The sequence below is a fragment of the Eurosta solidaginis genome, chromosome 3 (genome assembly GCF_040869045.1).
Source record: "Eurosta solidaginis isolate ZX-2024a chromosome 3, ASM4086904v1, whole genome shotgun sequence".
NCBI lineage: Eukaryota > Metazoa > Arthropoda > Insecta > Diptera > Tephritidae > Eurosta > Eurosta solidaginis.
The window spans coordinates 63434379-63451676 of record NC_090321.1 but is presented as its reverse complement, the minus strand read 5'-3'; the positions used below and the strand labels follow the sequence as shown (position 1 = coordinate 63451676).

The 17298-nt window shown below is 33.6% G+C and overlaps 1 protein-coding gene across 11 annotated transcripts in view; it reads right to left on the bottom strand.

Annotated features, from left to right (window-relative positions):
• sm (smooth) overlaps nt 1-17298 on the bottom strand; it is a 625429-nt gene that overhangs the window by 200990 nt on the left and 407141 nt on the right. For 8 of the 11 annotated variants that reach the window (XM_067772005.1, XM_067772006.1, XM_067772004.1 and 5 more), the window contains one exon: nt 16252-16323. The exons of the other annotated variants lie outside the window; for them this stretch is intronic. In XM_067772005.1, coding sequence (XP_067628106.1) covers nt 16252-16323 — 72 coding nt within the window. The remainder of the gene's footprint in view (nt 1-16251; nt 16324-17298) is intronic. 11 annotated transcript variants of the gene reach the window in all.

The following is a 17298-nucleotide window of genomic DNA, read 5'->3' as shown; positions in this document are numbered from 1 at the left end:
GACAAAGAAATGTCAGAAAAAGGAATTAACAAAATTATAAATCACCTGTGGTATCTTAGTCTTGGAATTATTGCCCTGGCATTGTTTGATCCGACAAAGCAAAACACCGTCATTATCTCGAATTCAGTACCACTTAGGTATTTTTGTATTGCACATTAAATATTATTAACAGCAGCGCCTTTAATTTGATGTATGACACGGGCAAATAGCTTTAGGCTTTCCAGAGATATGGGTCTCCGAAGTCGCCAAACTGCCAAAAAATCGAGATTTTCAAAACTTTGAGGCGCGGGTTAACATCTTCCAAATGTGCTCAAACTTTGGCAATCTTAAAATCTAACAAAATGAAACATTTTAGGTTGGTGGCCCAAAAAAAAATCCGACATAGATTTTTTAAGCCCACCCTAGTGTACACAGCGTACTTTTATCTTCATAATCTTCCAAAATCGCTACCCAAAGCAATAGAGTAACTTAATTTTTTCAGATTACAACTGTCAACCTTCTTTACTTTACGAGGTTTGTTTTTCGCCTTTTTACAACATATTTCTTATATTTTATTTATAAGCTGTCAAGAGTTTTACAGCTCGTAAGAAGGCAATCGTACACATATATGTACATCATCTATAGACAGATGTCAAAAAAAGTGTATGCATGTATGCGTTTCTACAAAAATGTCTTCAAAATTCATATTTATCTACCCTCGGTTGTTCCTCCCACCCCACACACTTATAAATAAGGATATATTACTATACAGTACAACAAAAAAAAAAAATGCATACATGTGACACATGCGATACATCAGATGTGATATAAAATATTGGCATAACAAAAAGATACACTACAAAACTGATGATTGTGATAGAGCAGAAAAAAATAATAAAAAGGAACACGTAAAATAATAAAGCAGCGAATGCAATAAAACTAAAGAAGACTTGGAAAAGGAAAGTAATACGGAAATTTGATTTCTTTCGCAAGTTATATAACATATCATTTTGGTTGTGACAAATGCAGCTGTTCAAGTGATGTCGGTAGATATTAAATTTTTACATTTTTTACAATTTTTTACGATATTCGACGAATTGTCAAAATATGAAGCATAATAATTGGCGGCCGCCGTGATGTGATGGTTGCGTGCTCCGCTGACCACACCGTATGCCCTGGGTTCACACCCCGGGCAAAGCAACATCAAAATTTTAGAAATAAGGTTTTTCAATTAGAAGACAATTTGTCTAAGCGGGGTCGCCCCTCGGCAGTGTTTGGCAAGCGCTCCGGTTGTATTTCTGCCATGAAAAGCTCTCAGTAAAAACTCATCTGCCTTGCAGATGCCGTTCGGAGTCGGCATAAAACATGTAGGTCCCGTCCGGCCGATTTGTAGGGAAAATCAAGAGGAGCACGACGCAAATTGGAAGAGAAGCTCGGCCTTAGATCTCTTCGGAGGTTATCGCGCCTCCATTATTTTTTTTTTTAATAATTGAATATTCAATTATTATAAGCCGGTGTTAAGCTCATGAATTCTTAATAATAAGTATAAATTGAACACACCATTAAACAACAAACAAAATATGAAATTTCAATAAAAATAAAGCAGATGACCAAAGTTTAAGTAATGTTCGAAGCAATTTAGGTAAGAAATCTATAAATTCTTTTGTACCAGTACCAGTTTCTACGGCGAGTGAGAGGGATCAGTTCATTCCCAGCACCTAGAGGGGAATTTACTCTTTAAAAATCCGTCTCATTCCTCTATTGGTACTGAAATCAGCAGGCCTAGTTTAAGCTCAGAAAGTTTTCAACACGCAAACAAGGTGTGTCTATAAGCTGCGGTTGTATAGAAGCTCCACTTGATCTTATAACTCTCATAAAGTATCACAAGGAGACAGTCCATCGATGAAGTCGTCAAAGAGGCTCTGAGAAATCACAAAGGATTATTATAATTTAGATGGCTTAGTAACAACGACAAAAACATTGGTTATATCAACGCAGGCAAGTCAAATCTTACACTAGATCGGAAGGCAATCAGGTCGTCCATAAGAAGATATGATTACCATCAGTTTAGGGTCCGATATCGAAAAGCCTAGCCTGATATCAGGGAGCGTGTGGGAACATAGAACAGGTCTGCTTTAAGCAGCTAAATCCGCCTGTTATGTAATTTCAAAGCAATTATATAGCATTGGTAATGGAATTCGAATGCAAGTATAATATAATTGTCATGAAGAGGAATATTATTGTAGTTGGAAAGAAATGTAAGTGTAGTTATTGTTATATTATATTAGATTAATATTAATGCAAAAGTAATGTAAGAGTAATGTAATTGCAAATACAAGATAAAAGTAATTGTAATGTTATAGTTATGCAATTTCAATGTGAGAGTAATGCAGATGTGATGCAAGAATAATGTAATGTAGTGCAAAAGTAATTTGCTTCTAATATAAGGGTAATGTTATTGTAATGCAAGGGAATTGTAATTGTGAAGTAACCGTGATGGAGTATTAGTGCAGGAGTAATGTAATTGTAATGCAAGAGCAACGTTAGTGTAATATAAACGAAATTTAATTGTTGTGTAAGATTAGTGTAATTGTAATGCTAAAGTAATGTTTTAATGTATGAGTAATATAATTTTATCGAATGCAACAGTCAAGCATTTGTAATACAAGAGTAATGCAAGTGTAATGTACTTGTAATATATTTAGAATGTTACTGTAATGCAATAGCAATGTAGTCAAATTCAAAACTGGTGTAAGCGTTACGCAAGATTCATGTAATTGTAATGCAAGGTGAAATTAATTGTAATGCAAGAGCAATGTAGTTGTACTAGATTCGTACAATACTAATGATATGTACAACTTTTAAAACATTCTGAGAATATTAATTTCTATTGTAATGTAATTATAATACAATTGTAATTATTATTATACCCAGATGCACTGCGACCTTTATTTAGATCTGTTGTATCGTAAAAAATGCTTATTTGTAATTGTGATAGTAATGTAAGGGTAGTGTTGTAATGAAATACAACTGCCATTATACTATAAAAATGTAATGGATTTGTAATGCAGATGTAAGGTTATCGTACAGAAATTGTTATGTACTTGCCAAGTAGTATGATATAATTGTAATGCAATTTCAATGCTAATGAAAATGTTATTGATTATTTTTTGATTACTGAAAATTTTCGTATTATGAAAGAGTAATGCATTTGCATAACATAAACGCAATTAAAACTTTTAAACATTTCTAAGGTTTTAGTAGTGTACTAGAAGACCCGGCAGACGTTGTCCTGCCCTAAATTTGGCCTATCTGCATACATTTTAATAAGCTTTTTCCGTGTGACTCTGCCCTCCCCCCTCTTCACTTTTTCCTAATCTTTTTATTCACTCCTCCCTCCGTCTTTTTCGCTTCATCTATCTCCATCTTCGTCTCATTCTATCTCTTTCTCAATCTCCTTCTCTCAATTTCTTCTCATTCTTTTGCATCCCTTATTGTCTGTCCCAGAGGGTGGTATGTATTTTATTCCAGTCCCAGTCCCACTCCGAGTCTCTGTCCCAGTCCTAGTCCTAATCCCAGTCCCAGTCCGTCTCTGGATAATATATTATTCTGTACTAAAGCACTAATCAACAGCTTTCGTTTGATATCCATATTGTATAAACACTGTCTAGGCATTCACTGCCCCACGTTTGGGCCTATATCTCGAGACCCTAGTCACCCAGGGGTATGAAAATTACCCTCTACACAACTAAGTACTCTCCTGAATTAAAAAAAATTTCATAGTACCTCTACATCGCGGGCCACCTCAGAAAATGTTGTGAGACGTGTTTTTATATATTAAGATTTACAAATACATTGCAATGTACTCTCAAGTGTAATTGCATTTTAAACAAAAGTAATCACTTTGTAATTGTGATATTGTAATGCAAATGTGTTTAAAATACATTGTAATGCAAATGGTTTTACTATACATTGTAATGCACATGTTAGTGTAATTGTGTAATCTTTAGCGCCCTGGTAATCTTTTTTGTTATTGTAATCTAGTCTGATTGTAATGCAAATGTAGTTTATGTGCAAAAATTACATTATGATAGCATAATGTATTGTACTTTAGGGGTAGTTTTAGTGTAATCATATAGTAGCGCATATGTATTTACAGTAAAATTGGAATATTCTGGTCATGTAATTGTATTGTAACTAAAAACTGCAACAAAATACAATGGCGACCTAATTACATATTTATTAATTGTAATCTACTAAATACTATGTAACGCGCACATAACTGTGCTATGAGTAAAGAGTATTGCAACTGTAGTGTAATTTAGGCGGAGTTTGCCTGCAATCACGCTGTAGTGCAAATGTTTTTGCAATAAAATTGTAATTGAATAGTAATGTTATTAAAATCTTAGGGTAATATAATATTTTTTGTGATTTTTCTTAACAATAATGCAATTGCGATGTAACTTGATTGCAATTATGCTGTAATGCAAAACGTAGACGCATTACAATTGTAATTGAATAGCAATCTTACTAGAAATCAAGTGTAAAGTAGCAGCTTTTGTCATCTCCACAAAATTGTAATGAAACGTAATGTAATAATGGAATACTTGTTATATAAATGTTATGCAATTTTATAACTTTGTAGTGAAAATTTGTGTACGTTCAACCTAAAAAAAATCCACTAAAAAATAAATTAAAAAAAACAGCATTATGAGCATGCTTTTCCTGTATTGCATAGTTTATAGCTGCAGAAAAAAATTATCACAGAAAAATAACTGCATTATTCAATGGTTTTCGGCAGCGCTATTTATATATCAGACATTCTTTACCGCAACAGTTCAAGCGAAACGTTTACTTTCAACCACATGTATGCATTTTTGGTTAAAATGAAATATAAAAAAAAATTGCAAACAAATTGTTAAATAAAGTAGAGAGATGCAGTACGTACGTTGCCACACAACCCAAGAAAAGCCAATAACAACAACTGAAGCGCAGCAGCAGCATATAGTACAAGGAATGTACAGCAGCGAATATGCAAATAGCAGTGGTAGTTTTTATTAAATTTCGTGAATTAGAGTTTAAATTTTTTTTTTTCGATAATTTAAGAAACATTTTTAATTAAATATGCAACTGAAACAATGCAAGCCAAGCTCAAAAAGGTTTTTGAAAATTCTAGAAAATTTTACGTCAATTTCGATTTTTTTATGTGGGGTTCTCTTAAATTTTTTATATGCGCAGTTTTTTTTCGAGTTCTCTAAATTTTTTTGAGTATGCAGTCGGGTACGAATTTTTTCGAAAACGTTTTTAGGATTAGTTTGCACAGTTCCCAGTTCCAGTTACAAAATTCATAGAAGTTTTTTCTTCAAATATAGGAAATAAGAGTATAACTTAATTAACAGAATTTAGTAAAACTTGCCACTTCTATTTTCCTGTTCGCTGCTGTAGTACATAGAATATATACATGTAAGTTTTTAAATTTAATGACAGTGAAAATCATAAAATTTAAACGCTCTACGTCGTTTCTTTTTGGTTACCGCCCATACGCTGAGCAAACACAGGCAACAAATTCCAGGCGGAAACGGAAAGAAGACATGGCGAATGGAATCTGTTTTAGCCATGGCGCTATAGATGGAGCAAAAACAGTAGGAGAGCTTTGTAAGAAAGAAGAGTGGAAACGTGTGTTGAATAAGGAAAACACGAGTGAGAACAAAATAAATTAAGACACAAAATTATGTTGCAATAAGTCACGCCACAAAATAAAAAACATCATCATAATGGGCGTGTGAAATTTGTTTTTCAATGTTGCAGCTTCAATGTACAAAGTCAATTTAAGTTTTCTATATACATATATAAGACGCTGATCAGCACAATTGTTCTGTTACATTTTTGGTGCATTGTAGCAATTAATTTAGTGGAAAAGGCGTATGTGTGCTGCCGCGCCTCAAAGCTGATAAATGAAGAAAGTTGAATAAATTTGTGACACAAAAAAGTCGCTTATACGCCGTGGTGTCCATTGTCTGAAATTTGTATAGAACGCGCGCGTGCTCTCACTCTCTCTTCTCACCCGCAAATTATTGTCACACGCTACATACGCTTATTTTTTGACACACTAGTTAATTAATTGATATCATTTAATGATTATTTATTTTATTTACCAATTTATTTGTATACAAAAATTTATACCCGCATTTCATTCTCTTGCGCATTTCATTTAATTAGCAATATTTTACTGTTTGCATTTATTTAATTAGTAAGCTTTTGCGTTTTGTGGTTAAAAGTTAATCAGTTTTGTTGATAGTTAGGAAATATTTAATCGAATTTCTAACAAACAAAAAATATTTTTAATTAAACAAAAAAGTATACGAATGCTACTGGGAAAGCCGCAGCTGTATTGTCTCTTCTGTGGACTTTTGGTAGCGCTTTTGTAATTTAAGTTACTACTAAAATAAGTAAACAAGCACACGCAAATACATTGTGGTCAATTGTGTGGGAAGAGCGAGAGAGAGTAATAATGACATGAAGTAAATTGCACAAAGAAAACCCACAAAATAAGTTAATTTCATAAGAAGCTCTGTGCCATTTTAATTTAAATAAGAAAAGAACGTCGATATAGAACAAGAGCAAAAGCTGCTTAGAATGTATTTATTTAGGAATTAAATTAATCTTAATTTTGGCAAATATTTGCTCACAGCAAGACACGCAAAACTATATCGCTAGGTTGACTTGAGCACAACTACGCACCAAGCGTAGTTCTCAGTGAGTGAACATAAACCAAGTCAGATCAAAATCGAAGAATATGAAAAACAGGAAGCGAAAACGTATGCAGAAGGAAAGGATATTACAATGGAATTGGAAAATGTATGGAAGAGAAAGAGCAATAGCAACGTTCAGTGAGTGGACCTAAACCAAATCAGAACAAAATTGAAGAATATGAAAACAGGAAGGGAAGACGAATGCAGAAAGAAAAGATAAAGGAGTCAGAACAAAATCGAAGAATATGAAAACAGGAAGGGAAAACGAATGCAGCAGGAAAGCATAAAGGAGTAGGAAAATATAGGAAAAACAAAGAGCAACAGAAGCGCTCAGTAAGTGAACATAAACCACATCAGAACAAAATCAGATAATATGAAAAACAGGAAGCGAAAACGAATGTAGCAGCAAACAAGTAAGGAAGGCTAAGTTTGGGTGTAACCGAACATTACATACTCAGCTGAGAACTTTGGAGACAAAATAAGGGAAAATCACCATTTAGGAAAATGAACCTAGGGTAACCCTGGAATGTGTTTGTATGACATGGGTAGCAAAGGTATTAAAGAGTATTTTAAAACGTAGTGGGCCTTAGTTCTATAGGTGGACGCCTTTTCGGGATAACGCCATAAGGTGGACCAGGGGTGACTATAGAATGTGTTTGTACGTTTGGGTATCAAATTAAAGGTATTAATGAGGTTTTTAAAAGGGAGTGGCCCTTAGTTGTATATGTGAAGGCGTTTTCGAGATATCGACCAAAATGTGGACCAGGGTGACCCAGAACATCATCTGTTGGGTACCGCTAATTTATTTATATATGTAATACCTGCCAAGATTTTAAGGTTTTTTTATTTCGCCCTGCAGAACTTTTTCATTTTCTTCTACTTAATATGGTAGGTGTCACACCGATTTTACAAAGCTTTTTCTAAAGTTATATTTTGCGTCAATAAACCAATCCAATTACCATGTTTCATCTCTTTTTTAATATTTGATATAGAATTGTGGCATTTTTTTCATTTTTCGTAATTTTCGATATCGAAAGTGGGCGTGGTCATAGTCCGATTTCGGCCATTTTTATACCAAGATAAAGTGAGCTCATATAAGTACGTGAACTAAGTTTAGTAAAGATATGTCGATTTTTGTTCAAGTTATCATGTTAAAGGCCAAGCGGAAGCACAGGCGGCCGACTGTGTATAAAAACTGGGCGTGTTTTCAACCGATTTCGTCCATTTTCACAGAAAACAGTTATCGTCATAAAATCTGTGCCCCTACCAAATTTCACAAGGATTAGTAAATTTGTGTTCGACTTATGGCATTAAAAGTATTCTAGACGAATTAAATGAAAAAGGGCGGAGCCACGCCCTTTTTTTTTAGTTTTGTATTTTGTTGTACCATATCATTACTGAAGTTGAATGTTGGCATAATTTACTTATATACTGTAAACATATCCAATTTTTTGTTAAAATTTGACTTAAAAAAATGTTCGTCATCCGATTTTAATAATTTTTATTTAGCGCACAAATAGTAATAACAGTAACGTCTCTGCCAAATTTCATCATGATATCTTCAACGACTGCTAAATTACATCTTGCAAAACTTTTAAATTACCTTATTTTAAAAGTGGGCGGAGCCACGCCCATTGTCCAAAATTTTACTAATTTTCTATTCTGAGTCATAAGGTCAACGCACCTACCAAGTTTCATCGCTTTAGCCGTCTTTGGTAATGAATTATCGCACTTTTTCCGTGTTTCGAAATATTCGATATCGAAAAAGTGGGCGTGGTTATATTCCGATTTCGTTAATTTTAAATAGCGATCTGAGATTAGTGCCCAGGAACTTACATACCAAATTTCATTAAGATACCTCAAAATTTACTCAAGTTATCGTGTTTACGGACGGACGGACGGACGGACATGGCTAAATGAATTTCTTTTTTCGCCCAGATCATTTTGATATATAGAAGTCTATATCTATCTCGATTAGTTTATGCCGTTACGGATTGCCGTTATGCGAACAAAGTTAATATACTCTGTGGGCTCTGCTCAGCTGAGTAAAATTATATGATAAATGAGTATTACTAAAATGTAAAGAAAAGAAAGAACAATAGAAACGCTGTGAATGGACATAGAACAAATTGCAAAATGTGTGGGGTATGACCCTTTTTTATGCGGATTTTGGTAGACTCTTAATTATATGGGCATGATTATACCAGCGATTTAACGTTAAAGGCAACCAACCCACTTAAAATAGGCGTGGGTGCCGAATAGCGATTTAAACTCCTCTTTAGCAAGCAACGGAAAGTTCGGGCCAAAATACATACAGCAGCAAACACAAAAACAGCAATGACAATTTTTATCTAATTTCGTTAGTTAAGACAAAACTTCCATAGATTATGTAAATGAAAATATGCAAACCAATCTCCAAAAGTTTTTCGAAAATACGTAAAAATTTTACGAAAATATCAAACACTTTTTTGGCGTTCTTTGAATATTTTTGAGTTTGCAGTTTTGTAGCTTAATCAAATTTAGTCTTGTCTCTCTAAATTCGTATTGATTTTTCACCATTTTCGGAGGAAACATTCATTAAACGGAAATTGAAAGAATTTATAGCTACTTCTGAATACAAGTTATAATATTCCGTTTTAACACGAACACGAAAAAGCTGCAGAGAATGAGTTATCTATGCGAAAATAGCCAAGGCTACGAAGTTTGATGTGATCGCCACATCAAATCTTTCGAAGATCCTTAAGAGAAACAAAAATATAATAGATCCCATCTCAGGGTACTTCATCAGTCGTAACCGGGCACGGTAGATCTTCGCGTACAAAAAACATATTGAGCTGATATATTTGGAACATGCAATGGATTTCAAATACCACATACTTATTGTCAGAACGTGTGCACAGACAAAACGGTGCGCAGAAAAGTGTAACATGGTTCTTTCGCTGTGTGTGAAGATAAAACCTCTCGATCTGTCGACATACAATTTGTTTCAGAAACATCCAAATCGAACGATTAAATTTTTTTGGCCGATACTACCACCGGCTCTGCAAAACTTTGTCCAATAAAAATGTTATGCTAACAATGCCCGGCTTTAGGTTTAGACAAAGCACCAAATTCCCGTCGTTTCAGCCAGCGAGATATTTCTTCTTTAGTTTTACTCTCAGCCAACTGTTAGAAGATATTTCACTTTATTCTAAAGATCCCTTGGCTGATATATCATATGTCATCCTAATACACCACATCTTATTATAACAAATTAATTTAACATCATATGATATGACATCAAATCACATCACAGAGCATAACATCAATCCAGATCAGAGGCATGACATGAAGTTACCATCTCACGTAGCATCACGTCATATCACAAGTACCCAAGCAACTTACGTGACATCGCATCATGGCTATTAAATCACACGACAAATCACATCAAAAGATTATACTCAAATTTTTAACGGTGTAGCAGGGTTCCAATTAAAAACCTAAATCATAGCATCAAAAATAAATAAGTAACAACCGCAAAGTGTACTCAAGTTTCAAATATGACTGCAAATAACAAATAATAAATATAAAAAAGACAAAAAAACCATCAACAAAAATCCACATATAAACGAGAAGCAGTAATTCATCGTCAAACTTAGCTTTGATGAGAAATATCGTACTGCTGGGAATAAGTTGAAATATATTGCTAAAATAAATAACTGTTTTCATTTGAAATTAGCACAAAAAGGCATTAAAAATGCTTTGGCAGAGCAATAAAAATATTTGAATAAGCATAGGAACAAAAACAAATAGCTTTTTTTCATATTATATACACATACATACATACATATTTGATGAGATGTGTTAAGCGAAAAAAAAATTACTTATGATTTAGTAGTACTATATTAATATTAAAAACAACAACAACGAACACATCCCAATGCTTGCTAGCAACTAATTTCCCTAGAGTCATATTTCGTCGCTGAAGCGAGCGCGCGAACGAGTGAAGTAAAAAGCTAAACAAATGAGGAAAATATAGAAGGCTTTTTGGTATTTGATGATGCGCTCAAAGTGTAACTAATATTGAATAACTAATATGCATTTTAGTGGTTAAGTACGGGTGTATGTGTTTGTATTTGTAAATGTAAATAAAATACAAAATGAAATGTATATGAATTCAATGAAAACAACCCTGCAAAAATTGTTGGATCATGTGGTCCACTGGAGTACTTGCCAGTATACTCCACTGTAATGCACCAATGGACCAACTCATGTTTCTATACGAACATATTGAAAGCCGATCATTGCTCGTTTTTAACGATTTTAATCACTACACGATGTTTATTGGACTGTGGGTACTCCATGGATTACTCTGATGTAATGCGGAGCTGGAGTATATGGTCCAGCCCTAGGACATCGCAATGTTAATTGGACCATATTTTTTGTATGAATTGTGGTTAATTTTGGAGCACTCGGTTGGTCCATAGCGAGTATCCATACATGCATGCATGGAGTACTCGCGATTTTTGCAGGGAAGCAATCTAAGTATATATATAAAGGAGGTTGTATGTTTGTAAGCAGCTTATGGAAGCCGAAACGACTCCACCGATTTTATTCAAATTTACAGGATAGCTTCAGAGCAACCCGGAGAAATGGGCCAGCGACCAATCTATTCGAACAAATTCTATTCAGGGTTTGATTTGCCTAAAATTTAATGTATACATAGGTTTCCCTGGATTAATATTTACGGCACTTTTTTTGGGAATCGAACAAGGGACCGATCGGGACTGTGACTTGGGCTGGGATTGGGACTGTAACTGGAACTGCAAACTGGAATAAGGGAAGAATAAGAACAACTAGAGAGAAGAGAAAATAGGGAAGGAGAGACTGAGAACTAAATAGAGTGAGGCGAAAATAAATAGATATAGATAAATAGATAGAGAGCAGAAAATAAGTGAGGGAAAATACAGAGGAGAAAGAAACGCAGAAAGACAGAAAAGCAGAGGGAGGAGTAAATAAAATTATAAGGAAAAAAAAAGGGGGGGGGGAATAGAGAGAGAGAGAGAGAGAGAGTAAGAGGTAAAAACTTCTTAAAAGTTATGCAGATCGAACAAAGTTAAGGCAAAAGAACGTCTACCGGGTTTGATGGAAAATATATAAATAAGCAGGATTTAGAGTAAAAAGGCCAGGTCTTACAAGAGTTTGGTGCGATGCGAAATCAACAGCAGAAATGAAGAGAAAAGGTAATTGGTATCCTCTTTATAATTTTTTTATTATATTTTATTATCATATTTACAAAAGATTTGTTTTGTTTTTATCAAAAAATTATTAGAAATAAAAAAAAAAAAAAATATATATATATATATATTTCAACATTGCTTAAGAAGTGTCGTAAAAGGAAAGAAAAATGCAGCAGATATTTCCATTCCTTTTTTGCTGTAGACAAAATTTTTCACAACAAATAGCTGCTTGTTAAAGAGAATAATACTTTAGCGCACAAATCAGAAAAAAAATTTGAAAGAAAATTATAACATTGCTGAAGGAGTGTCTTAAAAGCAAGGAAAATTTGAGTAGAATATATTCCTGTTTTTTTTTTTTTTTGTTTTTGTATGAGTTAAGCGGGGATTGCCTTTATTGCTTTAAATGTATGAAAACATTTATTTGAAATAATTTTTAATTTACAGTTTATTTAATGGTTTTGGGAAAAATTTAAATAACGTGACACCAGGACGGACAAGGCGACAGCCTTTTCTCCCGGGAGTGGGATTTGAACCCGCGCTCCTACGATGGTTGAAGTGTTACAAACGCATTTAGCCACGTCATGCCTTAGTTGTAGTGAACGGCTTTGAAGAGATTTACAAGGTATAATCGAAACAGATGTCGTCTTGACCGTCCTGATGTCACGGTGTTTAAATTTTTCCCAAAACCATTAAATATTCCGGTTTTGTTTTTTCTTTCTTAAACAAACATTTTTACCAAAATTATTAAATAAATTAAATTAAAAATTACTTCAAATAAATGTTTTCATACATTCAAAAGCAATTAGGGCAATCCCCGCTTAATTGATTCAAATTTTTTTAAATTTATTGACACTTATTTTAAAATATTTTGACATTTCTGGGGCTATTTGTAGAAGATATGCAATTTCCTTTTATACTATTTTAGTTTTATATGTTGTAGAATTTTTTATATCTTTATTTTAAGAATTTTTGACAGTTAATAATTTTTAACATAAGAGAGTACACGGTAAACTTTGTTCTGGCCGAAAATTGTTTTGCCTACATTTTATAACTGAGTCTAGCTTCCCCTTCGCCTCTTCACCCTCTATCCCATTCTCTACTACTTTATCTTCCATTTTTCTTCATATTCTTGTCCATGCCTTATTCCTTTTTTCCTCCTCCCGTTCCCACTCCTACTTCCACACCCATTCCTTTTCACACACCCTCTTACACTACCATTCATACTGCAACTTCCCACAACCACTCCCACTATCTTTCTCACATCAACTTCTTTATACATGGTATCTCTTTACCAAATATGAAATACCTGGTTCACCTAACCGACCGATCTCAATATCTTTGTTGTTTACTACTACGACCGCCTTTTTTCTTTATCTCCTTTCTTTCTCTAGGTATCTCTCTTTCCTATGTTCCCCTCGCAATTGCTTCAGTTTTATCTTCATTTCCTACTCCACTTTTTTCCTCTCATAAATCCTCTCCCTCAAACTGGCAAATCACACCACTGATTAGATACAATTTTGGGGCATTGGGCGGTCTTTGATCCACTTTTGGAAAGAAAAGTTTCTCCAAAATTTCCGATTATTGGTTGTTTTTTCTTCTCTTTCTTTTTTTGGTAAATTAAATATGTTTACTTTATTCTGGGCGATAGTTTTTTTCGGGACAAAAATCGACTTCCTGACCTTATTTCTAATCATAATTTTTATACTCAGTTGAGCAGAGCTCACAGAGTATATTAACTTTGATTGGATAACGGTTGGTTGTACAGGTATAAAGGAATCGAGATAGATATAGACTTCCATATATCAAAATCATCAGTATCGAAAAAAAATTTGATTGAGCCATGTCCGTCTGTCCGTTAACATTATAACTTGAGTAAAATGTGAGGTATCTTGATGAAATTTGGTATGTAGGTTCCTGGGCACTCATCTCAGATCGCTATTTAAAATGAAAGATATCGAACTATAACCACGCCTACTTTTTCGATATCGAAAATTTCGAAAAACCGAAAAAGTGCGATAATTCATTACCAAAGACGGATAAAGCTATGAAACTTGGTAGGTGAGTTAAACTTAGGACGCAGAATACAAAATTAGTAAAATTTTGGACAAAGGGCGTGGCACCGCCCACTTTTAAAAGAAGGTAATTTAAAAGTTATGCAAGCTGTAATTTGGCAGTCGTTTAAGATATCATGATGAAATTTGGCAGGAACGTTACTCCTATTACTATATGTATGCTTAATAAAAATTAGCAAAATCGGAGAACGACCACGCCCACTTAAAAAAAATTTTTTATAACAAAAAAAGTAAATTATGTCAACATTCGACTCCAGTAATTATATGCTGCAATAAAATACAAAAATAAAAGAAAATTTCAAATAGGGCGTGGCTCCGCCCTTTTTCATTTAATTTGTCTAGGATACTTTTAATGCGATAAGTCGAAAAAAAATTACCACTCCTTGTGAAATTTGGTAGGGGCTTAGATTCTAGGATGATAACTGTTTTCTGTAAAAAAGGGCGAAATCGGTTGAAGCCACGCCCAGTTTTTATACACAGTCGACCGTCTGTCCTTCCGCTCGGCCGTCAACACGATAACTTGAGCAAAGATCGATATATCTTTACTAAACTTAGTTCACGTGCTTATCTGAACTCACTTTATATTGGTGTAAAAAATGACCGAAATACGAATATGACCACGCCCACTTTTTCGATATCGAAAGTTACAAAAACTTAAAAAAATGCCATAATTCTATACCAAATACGAAAAAAGGGATGAAACATGGTAATTGGATTGGTTTATTGACGCAAAATATAACTTTAGAAAAAACTTTGTAAAATGGGTGTGACACCTACCATATTAAGTAGAATCAAATGAATAAGTTCTGCATGGCCAAAGCCCTTGGAATCTTGGCACGAATACTGTTCGTGGTATTACATATATAAATAAATTAGCGGTACCCGACAGATGATGTTCTGGGTCACCCTGGTCCACATTTTGGTCAATATCTCGAAAACATTTTCACGTATACAACTAAAGGCCACTCCCTTTTAAAACCCTCATTAATACCTTTAATTTGATACCCATATCGTACAAACACATTCTAGAGTCACCCCTGGTCCACCTTTATGGCGATATCTCTAAAGGCGTCCACCTATAGAACTAAGGCCCACTACGTTTTAAATAATCATTAACACTTTTCATTTGATACCCATATCGTACAAACAAATTCTAGAGTCACACCTGGTCCACCTTTATGGCGATATCCCTAAATGGCGTCCACCTATAGAACTATGGCCTACTCCCTCTTAAAATACTCTTTAGTACCTTCCATTTGATACGCATGTCATACAAACACATTCCAGGGTTACCCTAGGTTCATTTTCCTACATGGTGATTTTCCCTTATTTGGTCTCCATAGCCCTCAGCTGAGTATGTAATGTTCGGTTACACCCGGACTTAGCCTTCCTTACTTGTTTAAAATATCTTACAGCTTTTTGTTAAAGTTATTAATCTTTCCAAGTCAATAGCCTAAAAAAACTGACTTTTTTTAAGAAAAAACAAAAAAAAAAAAATGGAAAACGTAAAAGACTACAAATCTAAAATATGTAAGGGGAAGTTTCTTTATAAAATTTGTTATTTTGGGAAAAAATAAAAGACAAAAAATTACTGAGCATGTTTATTTTTTTTTTTTTTTTTTGTCTGACGCTTGGTTGACATTATTGTTGTATTTTTTATCGTAAGCAAAAAACTGACATTTCCTAGCAAAAAAGCTGAAAAAAATTAATAAAAAGTTCAGGGCTCAAACAAAATATGTATGTAAATAAAAAAAAATTTACAAAAGTTTTTGAAAAAATACTCCGAATTCAAATCCCATTGCTGTTGTCATTAACTAAGTTTTTTATCGTATTGAAAATTTTATCAAAAATATTAAGACTTTTGTTTTGACAAATTTTAACTATTTTTAGAATTTATCCTGAAAACATTTATAAAAAAATTTATTTTTCAACAGCTTACTTAATTTCGGTTATCATTTCTTGGAAAAAAAAAATTGTGTTGTTTTTATTCAAATTTGTAAAAACTTTATGAATTTTTCATGAACACTTTAGTTTTGTTGAAAATTTTTTAATATCTCCTCACTAAGCTAATTAAAATTACAATTACCACTTAAAAAATGCCATACATACATATTAACGCATGTACATATATGTATGTGTGTGTGTGTTTTTAAATGAATAAAAAAGAATGTACTCTAATTTCTGCATTTTTTTTTTTTTTTTCAAAACTAATTTGCAACTACTACTCACTGTATGGTTGTGGGCGTGTTCCATAGAGCGGCTCTTGTAGCAGCGGTGATCGACCATTTCCAATCTCCTTAACTGCAATTAAAGAGAGAGAAGACAGTTAAGAGTAGAGTACGAGTAGTAGTAGTAGTAGTAGTGAGTTTGTATTGATAGTAGCGAGTTAAAATCACTGCATTTGTTTTAGTTGTTTTAATACAATTAAATTTAATTTTGAAAATATAGGAAATTAGTTTTAATTAAATTTTTATTGGAAATTAAAAGAAATTATTTTAGTAAAATTTGTATAACAAAAATTTTACAGAAAAACTTTTGATTTTAAGCACAAAAAAACAAAAAATATATTATAATAAATAACGCTTAAATTTTTTTATATTTTAGTTTTTAAAAAAACATCTATAAGACACAACACACACATACATACACATGTACATGTATTAGCCAATAAAGCATGCAGTTGGAGAAATTGTGTGATTGTTTACATAAATTAGATAAAGTGTTTAAAAAATTGTTTGGCTCAATCGGTTCGGACATTTTTTTACTGAATTTTTGTATTGTTTTTTTTTTTAGGATGGATTGGTTTAAAACAAAAGGAGCAAAAGCAATTTGGTTATATTTAAATATTCGTATTTATATATATATATATATATATATATATAAGTTGACACGCGCCAGTTGCCCTTATCGCAACATTCCCACGTATGGCCTGTACACGCGCGCCGAGTCAGCAAAGTATAGTTCACACTACATACGGCTGCGCATGGCAACCTAACACCTTAATTCAAGGCCATGGTTAGTGACGGCAACTAACACCTGCAAATTATGGTTCTCACTACATACGGCCGCGCATGGCAACCTAACACCTTAATTCAAGGCCATGGTTAGTGACGGCAATTAACACTCATGCTACGGAACTACTCCAGACGCACAGTCAGCTAAATTCTATTACACATGATTGTGAAATGCACACATACAGCACCTGTGGGAAGAAACCGACTTCAACATTCTCACACAGCGGGCTGTCAACAAGTTACGCAGGAGGCGCGTCGCGGC